Source organism: Malania oleifera, chromosome 11, assembly GCF_029873635.1.
Source record: "Malania oleifera isolate guangnan ecotype guangnan chromosome 11, ASM2987363v1, whole genome shotgun sequence".
In the NCBI taxonomy this organism is placed as follows: Eukaryota; Viridiplantae; Streptophyta; class Magnoliopsida; order Santalales; family Ximeniaceae; genus Malania; species Malania oleifera.
The window spans coordinates 48,851,822-48,867,812 of NC_080427.1; the positions used below are offsets into that span (position 1 = coordinate 48,851,822).

The 15,991-nt window shown below is 37.1% G+C and overlaps 1 protein-coding gene across 7 annotated transcripts; it reads right to left on the minus strand.

The window, feature by feature from the left end:
* Positions 1-352: 352 nt before the first annotated feature.
* LOC131167818 (thymidylate kinase) lies at positions 353-15,696 on the minus strand. Of its 7 annotated transcripts, none has more exons than XM_058126743.1 (9): positions 15,391-15,688; positions 15,031-15,104; positions 14,772-14,855; positions 10,066-10,116; positions 9,547-9,882; positions 1,930-2,041; positions 1,797-1,856; positions 1,162-1,266; positions 353-772 (listed from the first exon to the last, which is right to left on the minus strand). In XM_058126743.1, exons 4-9 carry the CDS (start codon positions 10,101-10,103, stop codon positions 656-658), a joined length of 768 nt encoding a protein of 255 aa, XP_057982726.1. In that variant the 5' UTR covers positions 10,104-10,116; positions 14,772-14,855; positions 15,031-15,104; positions 15,391-15,688; the 3' UTR covers positions 353-655. The 7 variants fall into 7 exon arrangements, with proteins under 7 accessions (XP_057982726.1, XP_057982724.1, XP_057982727.1 ...); XM_058126741.1 differs by having other exon boundaries at positions 14,988-15,104; XM_058126744.1 differs by lacking the exon at positions 15,031-15,104 and having other exon boundaries at positions 15,391-15,696.
* Between the last annotated feature and the right edge of the window lie 295 nt (positions 15,697-15,991).

Here is a 15,991-nt window from a genome sequence, read left to right on the forward strand (position 1 = left end):
GATAGCATAAATTGACGGAAAAGTATTCATATAGTCGACCCACCTAGTGGGAATTAAGGCTTGGCTTCGTTGTTGTTTAAGAGGGAGGACACACACAAAGTCTACTAATTGTTTTTTTAATGCTTAACCTATTCTATCCAGAGACACCATAAACCCCTATTTCCCAACTGTACAAGAGTGAAACCCTAGCCTCCCATTTGGGACTGGGCGGGCAATGAACCAGTGTGCCCAAGGCATGGTTTGGCCCTGCTGACAATATTTAAAACCATAAAGCCTCATGAATCCAGAAAGCAATAGATGAAGCAAAATAATGCAAGCAAAGCAGCAATCAATAGAAAAGCCCAACAAGGAATTGGCAGGAATTTACAATAGAATTGAATTTCATTCTAGCCTCACAAACAATCTGTCTGTAGCCAAAACCGATCATCTATTTATAAAAAATAAAAATAAAAATAAAATAAAAAGTAATATACTGTTTCATCAGTAAAAAATTTTGTTGCATAAAAAATATTACATGGTTGAAGGATTCTGATCTTGGATTAAAACAAGGTATGAAACTGAGTCAATAACTTTAAACCACACTGCACACAGAAAATTCTTAAGTTTAGACATACCCTCGCGAATTTGCTGCAATACACAAGGGTGGGAGGGAGAATTAATGGGACCAGAGCTGTGCAAGTGATTTCCCTCTACAGCATGTGGTGACGCAATCCAATACAACCTCCTTCAACTGTTTCTCAACATCTTCCATGGGCAGGGAAGCATCTATAATCTGCAATTTAAGACAATGCAGTTGGTCAGCATGCCACTGCTAAATAGAGGGAAAAATTTGTATTGTGTGTGATATAAGCCATTAAAATTTTTATAAATGATTAGAAACGTGACAATTGGTTTTAAATATAAGCTAACTATCATGATTTATTTTCAACCAGTCCGTGCACAAAACATTTGGTAGGTAATTTGCTCATGATGAACAGCATTTTCCCAACTAAAATGAGAAATGAGCTTTAATTGTATGGCAGCTTAAAAGATTAGCTTCAAAAAGTTAAGGGTGCAAATGCAGTCCCACTGAGGAAGGCATGAAGCTATTGCATTGCAGAGTGAAACCTGGAATATTTTTACCACTAGGAATGAAATTAGCTAATGGAACCAAATTATTACCTTCCAGGAGCCATCTCGGAGGATCTGATAATGTTGGGCAACTTTCTGCTGAAACTCAAGCTGCTCATATCTCTCACCTCCATAGCCTCCTCTTTCTGCAGCTTTCTGATAATTTTGAAACACTTACTCAGTTTTAATGAGTTTTAAAAATAAAAATTAAAAATTAAAAAATATTAATTGCATCCGCCTGGGAGGCCGGGACCCAACACAACAGCTGTTTAATTGTGGTCACCTCAATATCAAGATCCTGCTTCCTCAATTGAAACAGACTGATTTTCTTTTGAGTGAAACAGAATAATGGCACTGTTGTCAATTCATTGTAATGGGGTATACACAACATAATGGTGCACATCGAGGCTTATCCTATGACCACAATAACCAACGGCAGGTCATTATTTTCTTGAATAGCTACAAAGAGAACACACTAGAGAAAATGCATTTCACATCAGGACATCGCACATATGGGGCCAACAATAACCACCCACCCTCTTCTCTGAAGTACTTGTAGAGTGCATCATTGTGTGTAACCGTCAAATAATTAAAAAGGGCATGTGAAAATTTTTTAGCCAAGAAGTGGATTAGCATCATGTTAAGTACTTCTAACCAAATCTAAAAGTGAAGCAACAACAATTTACCTCCGGAGATATGTCAAGGTAAACTACCAGATCTGGAGCTAGCAACCCCATCTCAGGTGCCTGCAAAGAAATTGTTTCTTCATTGACTCAAAAAGAAAAATAAATTTTATAACAATCTAAATCATATCTTCACCTTACACCATTCAATATCTAGTCCTTTGGCAGCTGAGAATGCAACCCCAGAAAAAGAATAACGGTCAACAATAAGCGTGGTTCCAGTCCGCAGCTTTGTCTCCATAAGTGATCTGCAAACAGTGTGCAAGACTTTGAAACGAACTTTCTGCATTCAAAGCATGCTTCTACTGCATTCTTAATCAAACAGTGCCACCACAGAAAAAGTAAAATGAAATCAAATGGCCTAAAAAAGAATCAAAGAAAACTATTAGGAGGTAGGCTGAATTCTTTAGCCTTTTTCTTCTATATAATCACAAAGTTCTAAGGCTGCTATAGATATGACCCTGTTAATAAGGGGATTATCCATTTCAACCATCAACCTATAAGATGCAAGAGTCATCCACAATATTGCAAAGTCATCTCAATATGACTATCAGTGTATGTTTCTCAAACTTGGCCTATTATTAACAGTGTAACAAAACTCATCTGTATGTATTCCCCTGGATGCCAGACATTCTCAATTAGCAATGTAAAATTCAGCTTCAAGAGTCTTAATGTTCAGCAGCTGAAGACGCTGAACAAAGATAGTTTCCCTCATACATTCTCAGTATTTTAAATGCTGATTTCCACACCAAGCATCCAAAAAATGAGATTTAGTACGTCCTAAAAAATGCAATATGAACTCCTATTATGTTCCATTTTCTTTTCTTTACCTCAATAGATAGGCAGCATTTGCAAAAATACTAAATGCAATTCTGGTGCAACCTCCTTCCACAGAGTGGTGAATGACCACCTTAAATCCAGCACAACATAACAAATGCATCTTGGAGTAATAAAAAGCAACACCAATAGTGGCATACCAAACAAACAGCATATTTTCATTCTTCCACTTAAAGCTGCAAAGATCTATGAAATCTTTTTGAACCAATTTCTTCCTAGACAACATATCTGCATTTCAACAAATGAGCGAGACAGGCCAGCATTGATGACTTTTTTTTCTTCCTAAACAAACATCATATGACTTCCTTTTTTTTTCAGAAAAAGACCACCTGCCACAACCTGAAAGTGTAACAATCCAATAGTTCAGCAAAAGACTGTGCCATGCCCTACTCTTGCCAAATGGAGACCAGCATAATAGCATTCCCATCTTAATCTTACCACTCCTTGAAATTTCATAATGATGCAAATGTTTGACATAACCTTGTTTCAGTTCTATTGCCACAGACTCACCGTTTGACATGTACCTTACACATTTAACAATTAGAATCCCTATCATTGAAGCTCACTTGAGCACACAACATTGTACCAGTCTTTCAAAAAAAATTTTGGGGCTTGTGTCTTTTTCAAGAACATAAACCCCCACAAACCCACCTAACATTATCAGTAGAGAAGCTACAACTGCAAGGAAGGGGAAAAACATTTCGAGCCTTCAGCTTTCCATAGCTACAAGGCCAACCACTAATTAAACAGCTAACCACTAGTCCATGCCAACATGCCAAGACTAGAACCACAAGGCCACACTCAACCAAAGACTTAACCAACATGGCTAGCACAAATCAAAAGTTTCTGTCCCCACACTCAAATGACAAAATATTTGCCAAGATATTGAATGCAGCCACACCCAACAACTGATCCAATCCACAATGATGTTAGTTTGCTGATTGACATGCCACAATGTATGGAACCCACCATCCCATAGAACACCAAGATGTTATGTCACAATGCTATTCTATAGTATTTGTCAAGGCACCAAAATCCTTCAAGGCTGATGCTGTGATGCACAGTTAAACATCATGGACCCATGCCCAGCCAAAGCTATGAGATCTAGAAATCAAGCTTCTATTTTTTATGTTATGCCCACCAGTCTCATAAAATAGCTAGCTTTACACCTATGATTAGGGGTGAACAAACGGTCGATTCGGCCAAATTCGGTTAATTAACCGAATTAACCGAAATTTTCAGTTAATGAAAACTGTTAACCGAACCGACCAAATAAAAGGGCCGAACCGAACCGAACCGAACCCGACCAAATTACCTTTTCGGGTAATTTGGTTAACCAAATTTAATCAAAGTAATTTGAATTAATTAATAAAAACATTATATAATTGTAGATTTTTTACCAAATACTAATTAACATATTAACAAATAACATATACTAATTAACATATTAACAAATTAGCATATACTAATTAACAAATTAACATATACTAATTTATATTTAAATTTTAATTGATTATTAAATCAGTTATTTCGGTTAACCGAATTAACATTCCTCTTAACTGAACCGATTAACCAATAAACCGAACAGCGTAAAACCATAACCGAACCGACCGATCCAGTATTCTTAACCGAACCGAACTGACCAATTTCAGTCGGTTAATTTGGGTTTCCCCGAATTAATGTCACCCCTACCTATGATTCTTTATTCACAGACCTAAAATTTGGAGGGGGGAGAAAAGGCAGAAACTATTTGAGATTCCCCTTGAAATTCAAAAATGCAATTAGAGATGAGAATTTCAAATCACCTATTTCAAATGCATATGCATGATGATTGAATATGGCTCTCATATTTAAAGATCTAGAGGTCCAAAGTCCAAAACTGATCTCAATTCAATAAACCCTTGTCCAACTTAGGTTAACCCACACAAAACCTGTCACATTGATCTGTCATGCTTTCTAATAGCAGCCCTTCATAATTAAATTCTACATCCACCTCATGCAACATTTCATTCTAATCAAGTAATTTTTACAATAAAAAGTGCATAATTCAAAGAATCCTAGCTTTCCAAGATGGTCTTTTCTTCTCTTTGGTTTTGAATAAACAATTCTAGATACACACCCGTGTCTAGACAATGTATTGTCAAATAAACAACAAACAAACCAAGACTTAAGTCCCATTAGGTGGGGTTGGTATTTGGCAACATAAATCCTCTTTCACAAGTTTAGACAATCTTGGGTAATTTCCTCTAACAAATTAAGGTCTATTAAATCCTTACTCCTTATCTCATTCCAAGTTAGATCAGGTGTATCCCTATGCCTTCTATTTCCACTACTAATAACTAGCTCACTCCTCCCTACCGGAGCACTATTTGGGCTTTGTTGTACATGCCTAAAGCATCTCAACTGCCCTTCCCTTATGTTATGTTCTAGTGCTATCTCTAACTTACCCTGAATATGTTCATTCCTTAATTTATCTTTTTTAATGATGTATCACTCATCCACCTTAGCATTCTTATCTCGAAAACTTTTACTCTTTGGATATAGTGTTTTTAAGTTACCCAACATTTTGATCCACATAGCATAGCAGGTCTTATGGCCATCCTTCAAAACTTAACTTTTAATTTTAAGGTTATTTCTAGGATCAAACAAAGCACTAATTAGTTTCACCCAACTTGTTTTATCTCTATGTATTACATCTTTAATTTTTGCTTCAACTTGCATAATAGATCTAAGATATCGAAATCTACTAGTACTATTAATAACATGATAAGTATAAACTTTTCTCCTACATTCCTCCTAACCATGGTTGAAGTTGCATTTCATATACTACATCTTAGTTCTACTTATCCTAAAACCTCTAGATTCTAAAATTCCTCTCCAAAATTCTAACTTAGATTCTACACTACCCCTAGTTTCATCAATCAAGACAACATCATCTGCAAACAGCACACACCATCGAACCTCATTTTTTATACACCTAATAATTTCATCCATCACTAAAGCAAAATGGTAAGGGCTCAAAATTTTCCTAGACTATCCTAGTACTAATGCAGTCACTGCTCTATCATACATATCCTTAATGACATCGTATCCTCCCTTTCTCTATAACCCACCATAAAGCTTCTCTAGGTAGCCTATCATAGGCTTTCTCTAATTCAATAAACCATGTGCACGCCCCTCTTCTTTATCCTAAACTTTTCCATTAATATTTTAATATATATAGTTTCTATAGTTGATCTCCTAAGCATAAACCAAACTAATTCAAACCCTCATTTATAACATTAATCTTTGTTCAGTTATCCTTTCCCACAATTTCCCAATATTGCTTGTAAGTTCAATTCCAAAATATTTATTACAATTTTGAATAACTCCTTTATTTTTGTGTATAGGTGTTAATGTGAATTTCATCCATTGTGGCATTTTCTTAGTTCTCATAATTGTGCTAAAATAAATTAATTAACCAAATAATTATGTTATCACTTAGGCATTTCCAAGCTTCAATAGGGATGTCATCCAATCCTTTTCCATTTTTCATCTTTTGTAATGCAAACTTAACTTCGTTAGCTCTCATTTGCAAATAAATCTAAACTTTTTACCATTTTCCTCATTTATCAATTCTAAGTTTAAGTTTTCTACTTAATTTTTATTAAATAGCTTATTAAAGTAACTTTGTCATCTTTCTTCAAGAATTTACAAAGAAAAGAAAAAGACATCTCTCATCAAATTTCTAGAATAAACCAGAAGGGAAAAACTAAAAACAAAAAAGAAAGACAAGGAAAAATCATTCAAAAGATTCCTCCAATCTCATTGAACTTCTGGAAAGGTAACTCTTTTATAAAATCCAAAACCCAATGCATCACAAAGAGGCCAAGTGGTAAATCTTTTCCCAAATCAGCTGCCCATTCAATTTTTCCCCCCCAAAAAAGATCCATGCATTACGCTCCAACCATAACGCCCACAACACTGGAAAAATACTACATTCCCATAATATAACCCTATCCTTTCTCCTTCTAAAACCCTCAAATGAATTAGTCAACAGTTCCTCCACTGCTGTTAGACACATCCAATTTTCTCCCAACACCAAATAACTTGTTCCAAATCCTCCAAGAAAAATCACAATTTAAGAAAAGATGAGATGCTGCTTCAGATTTCAAATAGCAAAGCACACAACACAAACATTTGGAGATAGAGCATTCAAAGGTCTCTTCATTTGCAACAAGTTATTAGTATTGATTTTATTAAGCACAATCAATAAAAGCCTTAATTTTTTCGGGTTACTTTGACCTTCCAAATACATGGATATAGAGGAAAAAGAGTTGGAATGGATCAAGAACTCAAAACATGACTTGCAAGAATAAACCCCCAAATGATCCAAAGACCAAGATAGAACGTCCCTATCTGAAGAAAGATGACAATTATTCAATGAAGACAACAAGGAAGATAATTCCACTAGCCCTCTATCATTAAGAGATCTTCCAAGATGAAAACTCAAGAGACCAAAGGGCTAACTGAACCAATCGCAAAGAAGGAAATCACACCATTCTGACCCTAAACTTAATCAGAAGAGACGAGGAAAAGATGTGAATAAAAAATCATTCTAGATACATGGGTCTTTCCAAAACGAATCTGAGAACCCCTCCCCACCACAAATTTAGTGTGAGTGTATAAGAGGTAAATCTAGGAGATAGATCTCCATGAAAGCTCCGAAGAACATCTTAAACTAGCAATGATATCCCAACCATTCTCACTCAACCCAAACTTGCTTCCAATCACTCTATGCCAAAGCGAACAATCTTCTAGGAGAAAATGCCGTAACAATTTAGCTAAGAGAGCTTTGTTTTTAGACACCAACTTTCCAAGACCCAGCCCTTCCTCTATTTTAAAATTGCAAACCTCTTTCCAACTTACTAAATGATTCCTATGACTCCCAACTCCAGACCACAAGAAATCTCTCATAATTCTCTCTATCTTATTAATTCCCACTAGAATTTTAAAATAGTTAAATAATACAATGAAATACTAGATAAACAAGCCTAAGTAAGAGTGATTCTACTCCCAAGGGAAAAAAGATCCCCCTTCTAACCATCTAAATGCCAGGCCACCCTTTCCACTACTAGATTCCAAAAATCCACAGATTTGGGATTACCTCCAAAAGGGACCCCTAAAATAAGTCAAAGGCGAATACAATAAATCATACCCCACATCAAAGAACCACTCACTAGCTTGCTCAACAAGCACATTTATAGCTACTAAACCACTTTTCCCCATGCTCATTTTAAGCCCCAACACCCTCTCAAAAACTTGGAGAATTTCCAAATACTCCTGAAAGAAGCGCTATGATCATCTAAAAACAAAATGGTCGTTAGCAAACTGAAGATGAGAAATTGCCACTCCCTCTCTCTCCACTCCCAACACTTTCACCAACCATCTACGATCATCTAAAAACAAAATGGTCATCAGCAAAACTGAAGATGAGAAATCCCCACTCCCTCTCTCCCCACTCCCAACCCTTCCACCGACCCTCTATGATCATCTAAAAGCAAAATAGCCATCAGCAAACTAAAGATGAGAAATCACCACTCCCTCTCTCCCCACTCCCAACCCTTTCACCAACCCTCTCAAAAACTTGGAGAATTCCCAAATACTTGGAGAATTCCCAAATACTCTATGATCATCTAAAAACAAAGTAGTCATCAACAAACTAACGATGAGAAATCACTACTCCGTCTCTCCCCACTCCCAACCCTTTTACCAACCCTTGAGCCACAGCCCTATCCACCATCCTACTCAAAACATCAACTACTAGGACAAACAAAAAGGGGAAAGTGGATCTCCTTGTCTAATACCTCTCAAAGCCCTAAACCATGACACGGTTTCACCATTCACAACTACTAAGAACCACACATAGACAAACAACCCTTAATCACCGTCACCAAAATCCTTTCTTGCAAATATTTTATCCATGAAACTCCAAATAATTTGTCATAGGCTTTCTGAAAATCCAATTTAAAGATGAACCCCCTTTTATTTCTCCTACAAATATCTTCCACCATCTCATTAGCAACCAAAATAACATCCACTATTTATCCACCCCCATAAACGCACTTTGAATAGTAGATATAGTATTATCAAGCACCGCACTCAGCCTATTAGCAAGCACTTCAATGATCATCTAATAAACACTAGACTAAACTAATAGATTTGAAGTCCTCTACCTTAATGGATTTAGATTTCTTAGGCACCAAATTAATGTGTGATAAATACTCTTGCTCAAAATCCCATCCCAAAAAATTCAGTAGACTTTAAAACGAATCATCCTTAATAACATCCCAACAGTCTTGAAAAACAGCTAAATTAAAGCTAGCCATGCCCAGAATCTTATCCCTCTCCATCCCAAAAACTCCCCCTCAACTCCTCATCAAAATGTCTCAAACCATTGCATCTAATCTCTAGAAATGGAATTCCACTCTAACCCCTCAACCATCGGTCTACAATGGTGAAGGATCATATCACAGGACTCATCTATATTGTCAAATAAAATGCTGAAAAAACAAAATCCCCAGACTTGCTTACAAATGTTTTCTCCTTATTATCTTCTTTTTCCCTTATTCTTCTTATATTGTCATAGATATTAAGAATCAAAAGATTAGTAACTACTTTAATCATTAATAGTTAATGAAAAAGATTATTGACCATTTCAATCTTTAGTAGTTACTCATGCAGCAGCAGCAAGACAAAGCATGCCATATTATTTGACAATAATACCCAACTTGCTAGGAGAGAAGTATACAGTCGGTGTAACAGGCAATCAATTAAAAATATCACAATAGATGAGCTTGAAGTTGGTATTTTAATGAATTTGTGCAATAGAAAACATAAAACACAGCACTCAGCAGCATGCAATAGTGACACAAACCTCTTCTCCCACCGATTTGCACTGAAAAGAAGATGGATTGTATGATCATCCAGCTGCGACTTATTGGTAAGATAGGCAGATATCATTTGCCCAACACTTGTATTTCTGTCTGGAAACCGCCATGATTCAACTGGAAACCCTCGTTCCTCCAAGTACGATTGCATTTTTCTTGATTGTGAAGTCTTTCCACTACGATCCAAGCCCTCTAAAACAATCAACGCACCTCTTGCATTGCTAGTGTAACCTTTTTCCATTTTAACTTGCCCAATTGCGCACTTGCGTGAGAAATTCAAGCAAAATTTCAATGACTTGTGTCCTGTGACAACTCCAAGATTTCTAGAAATTGAACCAAAGAAAATCATTCATTAAAGTAATATTTCATTCGCTAGTATTTTTTAACAATTATCAACATAATATTCTCCCCAACCAAGTTCAAGTTTTATATCAAGATATAAAATCTTAAAATTGAATATTTGATCCCCAACAATATGGCGAAGGAGAAAAAAAAAATATTCTTACAAAGCCTTAAAAAGTGTGAAATGGCAGGCATGTGTCATGTCCCTTCCACACCTATAAACCCAAATGAAGAAAGGGAAAAAACGAGAAAGAAAAAGATAATTGCTTTAGATCCACATGATTGAGCGATGGAATGGAACTTTATGTGACAACTGGCATGAGGAAACAATAGGATAAGCATTCAAATGCAAGGCTTGAACAAGAGTCCACATTACAAATGAATAAATGATGCATATGCATAATAGCAAGAACAATAGAAAGTACCTTGTAAACAGCATAAAGAGGATTTTTTTCTCTCCAAAAATTTTTCCATGAATTAATTTGCGCAGAAACAAAGAAAAAGCACTAACCTTTCACATAAATTCTACCCAAATTGCAAATCAGCAGAAGGAGAGAGACTCTAGTGATCACTTAACGACAACTAACTAACCAGTGATGACAAGTGCAATACCTTTTGGCAATTACTTTTTATAACAGCTATACAATTACAACAGGCATGAAATTCACAAATCCTGAGTACACTCCCAAAATATAAGAAATTCAAAATCCCTTTTTGAATATGAATTTAAACAATCTGATGCTAAGGTTGTGTTTTTCTATACTTGATTACTTGTAAAATCAATTCTATACAAATTATTACACATAAACATTGTCTGTTGAAGCACTTCTATGGTTCTATGACACATTTGAATGTCATCAAGCAAGAAATATTATAGGTGGCCGTTGTCATCACTTATGTCTTATGAGAAGGACTTTTCCAGAAGTGTTTCTATTTAAAACACTTCTCAACAAGTATTTGAACTGTGTTAGGTGTTTGGAAGCAAATTTTTATTTTCCATTAAAGAAAAAGAAGAAATTTTATTGAAGAGAGGATAAAATACAAGAAGGAGCATAAAAAATCCTCCTTAGAAGAGAAAGAATCATAAAATAAATAAATAAACAAAATAGAAAAAAAAAATCAAAACAGTACCACCAACCAATCACACCAGAGATTGTTGCCTGAGAAGATGACTGGTGCTATGTGAGCAAAGGAAAGAGGCAGCTGATCATCACCAAAAATCAAGAAAAAAAATGTTGGAAGCAGGAGAAAAGAAAGAGAGACCCAGAAAATGAGCATAGATGGGGAGGGGAGCAGGTTCAATGGTAGCTCAGGTAAAGAGGGAAGGTAAACAGCTTAAAGGGGCCTGCTGCGTAAGGGTCAGGATAAAAGATTTTGTTTGGGGCCGATATGAAAGGAAAATAAGAAAGAAATTTATTCATTTTTGCTATATTTTTTTATAATAAATACTCTTATAAATAAATATTTTGCTTCAATATGATTAAAAATTAAGAAAAATCTAACATTAATAATGTGCAAAAACAAATTTTTAATTTTCAGACTTGATATATTTTAATTTTTTTACTTTTCTTGATGATCAAATATGAAAAAGTTTTTTTTTTTTTTTTTACTTTTTAAATATTTCCTATGATTTAATGGGGTCTTAGAGAAACTGTTTCTTTTGACACCTCTGGCACAAAAGAACCAAATGCGTGTTTGATCTTGATTTTTATATCTGAAGAAACCACCTGCTATGAGCGGAGCTAGAATAAGGTAGGAGGAAGACCAAAGGGGAGCTAGGAGGACGTTGGTGGCAAGGATAGGTTTAACAGGAGCTGAAATATGCGCAGCACCACTGACCAATTTACTTAAGAAGAATGGGTTTCACTGGAATGAAGAGGCTGGGAAGGCTTTTAGGGAACTAAAGGAGGTAGTGTCCGCCCCACCTGTTCTAGCCCTACCGGACTTCACAAAGAAATTCATAATTGAATGCGATGCATCAGGTAAGAGGATTGGGGCAGAACTCATGCAACAAGGGCAACCAATAGCATACTTTAGTCAAGCACTGAAAGACAGAACACTTCTCATGTCAACATATGAGAAAGAATTGGTAGCTTTAATCACAGCAGTTGAGAAATGGAGACCCTATATCTTAGGGCAATCATTCATTGTCAAAACAGATCAGCAAAGTTTAAAATTCATGTTGGAACAAAGAATGGGCACCCCAATGCAACAAAAGTGGATCACAAAGCTACTGGGAGCCTGGGATATGATTTTATAGTACAGTACAAAAAGGGACAAGAGAATCGAGTAGCTGATGCTCTATCCAGAAAAGATTCAAAAAGTACATTCTTAACACAGCAGACAATCAAGCAGCAGATAAAGATGCAAGTATAATGGTTATTTCATTCCCCACGGTTGGGTGGATTGATGAATTAAAAGTCTCATATGCAGATGACAGTGACATACAAAACCTCATTCAGAAAATTCAATTGGGCACACAAGCAGAAGGTTTCACCATGAGGGATGGGTTATTATTTTACAAGGCCGAGCTGTTTATAGGCAAAAATGCACAGATCAAGCAACAAGTATTACAAATGGTTCATGGCAATGCAGTAACAAGGCATGAGGGTTATAAAAAAAACCATACAGAGAACCAGAAGAAATTTTTACTGGCGTGGCATGAAGAAAGAAGTAAAGCAATTTATAAAGGAATGCCCCATATGTCAACAGATGAAAGGGGAAAACACTTATCCCACGGGCTTGCTACAACCACTTCCCATTCCAGAACAAGTGTGAACAGATCTAAGTATGGATTTCATAGAGGGTTTACCCCTCTCAGATGGGAAAGACATTATTTTCGTCGTGGTTGACCGAATCTCCAAGTAAGCCTATTTCCTACCCCTAAGTCGCCCATTCATGGCAAGCCAGGTAGCCCAAAGTTTTATGCAGAACATTTTCAAATTATATGGGATGCCAAGAACTATTGTCTCGGACAGGGGAACCACGTTTCTAAGTAAATTTTGGCAAGTACTCTTTACTCTACAGGGAGTCCAACAGAAGTTCAGTACGGCCTACCACCCACAGACCGACGGTTAGACAGAGGAGGTCAACAAGTGCTTGGAAGGCTACCTTAGATGTTTTGTGGGAGGACAAACCAAAAAACTGGGTGAAGCACTGACTATTAGCAGAGTATTGGTATAATACATCTTACCATACATCGGCTAAAACTACTCCCTTTCAGATCGTTTATGGTGTACCACCACCACCACACCTCCTAAGCTACATTCCTGATACCACCATGGTGATGATGGTAGATGATTACCTCAGAGATCGGGAGGTAACACTGGTTCTCCTTAAGCATAACCTGCAACAGGCCCAAAACCGAATGAGAAAGTATGCTGATCTTAAGAGAAAGGAGTGGAATTTTTCAGTTGGAGACTGGGAATACCTGCAACTCCAACCGTACAGACAAACAACCGCAGCAGTCCGGCAGAATCTAAAGCTGTCACTGACGTTTTTACAGACCCTTCCGGGTGTTAAATAAAGTCGGAGAAGTAGCTTACAAGCTCGATCTTCCAGTGGGGACCTAGATTCATCCCGTTTTCCATGTATCCCAACTCAAGCCCCACCTCAGAGTTTCAGCTCAGGTGACTCCACGATTACCACCCACTGATTCCCAAGGAACCCTCAAACCCGAACCTGAAGAAATTTTAGAAAGGGGCATGAAGAAAAGAGGGAACATCTCGGCAACGGAGGTACTAGTTCAGTGGGAAGGACAAAAGAAGGAAGATGCAACGTGGGAGTGGTATCATTCGTTGAAGGAGCAATTTCCTCACCTTGTGGGCAAGGTGCTCTAAAGGGGAGGGTATTGCTATGGGCAGAGCCAGAATAAGGTAGGAGGAAGACCAAAGGGGAGCTGGGAGGACGCTGGAGGCAAGAGTAGGTTTAACAGGAGCTGAAATGAGCGTTGCAGGGGGAAGACCAAGGTGGCTCTTCGTAGACTGAGGTGACTCTTTGTATACCGAGGTGACTCTTCGGAGTTGGGGAAGCTGGGAGAAAGACCGAGGCGGCTCTTCGCTGACCGAGGCAACTCTTTGTAGTTAGATAAGCCGAGGGGAATCAGGTGCACGTGTGACATGAAGCTAAGTGCGCTGGGTGAATCATGTGTGGGCTGAGTGTGGAAGCTGGGCTGAGGCGCTGCGGGCCGAGGTCCATTTTACCTTTTAGTACAAATTTTGTCTTTTGGTATAAAAGGGTGTAGAAGTGGGCCGACAATTGTCCCAAGTAGGAGTCCATTAGGGAGTAGTATTTGCTTTACTTAAAAAAAACCCATGAGGTATTCTAGAAGTAGGTTGTTACAGTTTGTTAGGAATATATAGTGGCAGCCGGGAATGCAGGAGGGAGAGAAAAAAATTAGAATATGTTTGTTGCTTTAGAGAGTGGCTCTCTCGAATCAACCAACTTGTAGCTTCACCATTTCCATTTTTTATGAATTGCAACCAATAAATCTACATTCATTCATTCCATTTATTCGATTTTCTTGTTTATAATTCATCAAATTATACATCACACACTATCGGGTTCATTACACCACCACTGCTGAACAATACACTAAACAAAATATGCACGTAAAATTGACACATTCAGCCAAACTATCAGAATCAAAACAAATGCTCAATAGAAAAAGAATGAAACAAAAAGAAGTGCACACACCTAAACCCACAAAAAAATGTAACAAAAAGAAATGCTCTTGGCCATTTATATTTCTCACATAATGGAAGGAATGGCCTAATAAATTCTAGAAAAATCATTCTGCAGGACATGTATAAATGCTACATTTATCATAACACAGGCTTTAGGCATCTGATTTAGTTACTGTGAATCTAACCTATAATCTGTAATCCGTGGAAGGAGTGAAGTTTCTAGACTTCAAGCATCGAAAGTCTCCCGTTAGTCTTCGTAGCCACCATTCCTGTAAAAACACACAATTTAAACACGTAATTCAATGCTATAATACCAAATCAGAACTAACAAAAAACCGAATTTTCATCTTTTAGAAAATAAATAGTAATAACAATAATAATAATAATAATAATAATAATGCCAAAAGAGGGAGGAACATTAGGAGGGGAAATTGATCCAAAGACCTTGCTTTCAATCTTCTTCGTGAAGTACAGACAACATAATCCCAAGACAAAAAACTCAATAAAATCCACGTCATCTAAAAGGCACACAAATTAAACCAAACTATAACTCCCTTGAGACGCAATTTTCAAACTGTAGAAAAAAAAAATTATGTCATGCAAGGGTAGAGAATTTAAGGGTAGGGGTGGGGGAACTGATCCAAAATCCTTGCTTTCAATATTTCTCATAGACTACAAACAACCCATTACTCCTAGCTAAGAATCCAAAGCCCAAACCAGGAAGAGAATGAGATGAGAAAAGGGGGAGAGACTGAGAGGCGTCAGGGGAGAGACACGGATGGGAAGCTCGAAAATATTATTTACCACAGAGTGATCCTTCGCAGGAAATTACGGGCACATGGCAACGCGTCACGTGTGTGCTACCCGTCACCTGTTTTTTTTTTTTTTTTTGGTTGGGTGTGGACTACTCGCCACCGAATGAAACACGAAAATCAGAGAGTGAAAGGCTTAGCAGAGAAGCGGCAGGGTAAAGGTTGAAGTCGGCGGCGGCGATGGCGCAGTTTGAGGAGGATTCGACAACAGGGACGCAGAGGGTACTGGACTGGCCATGACTCGTGAGATGTGCAAATAAGGGAGAATGACAAATATGTATTGCCCTATTTGGCAGCGAGGGGGGAGCAAACGGTCGGTCCGGTTAAATTCGGGTAATTAACCGAATTAACCGAAAAATTCGGTTAAATAAAACTATTAACCGAACCGATCGAATTGATGATGGAAACCGAACCGACCCTGACCGAATTGCCCATTCGGGTAATTCGGTTAACCGATTTTAACCGAAATCATTTAAAATTAATTGTTAGAAATATAATATAATTATAAATTTTTTTTAAAACCAAATCTAACTTAATTAAATACCTTATTTATTAATTTTATTAATGAAAATAATATTTTACCGTAAAACAAA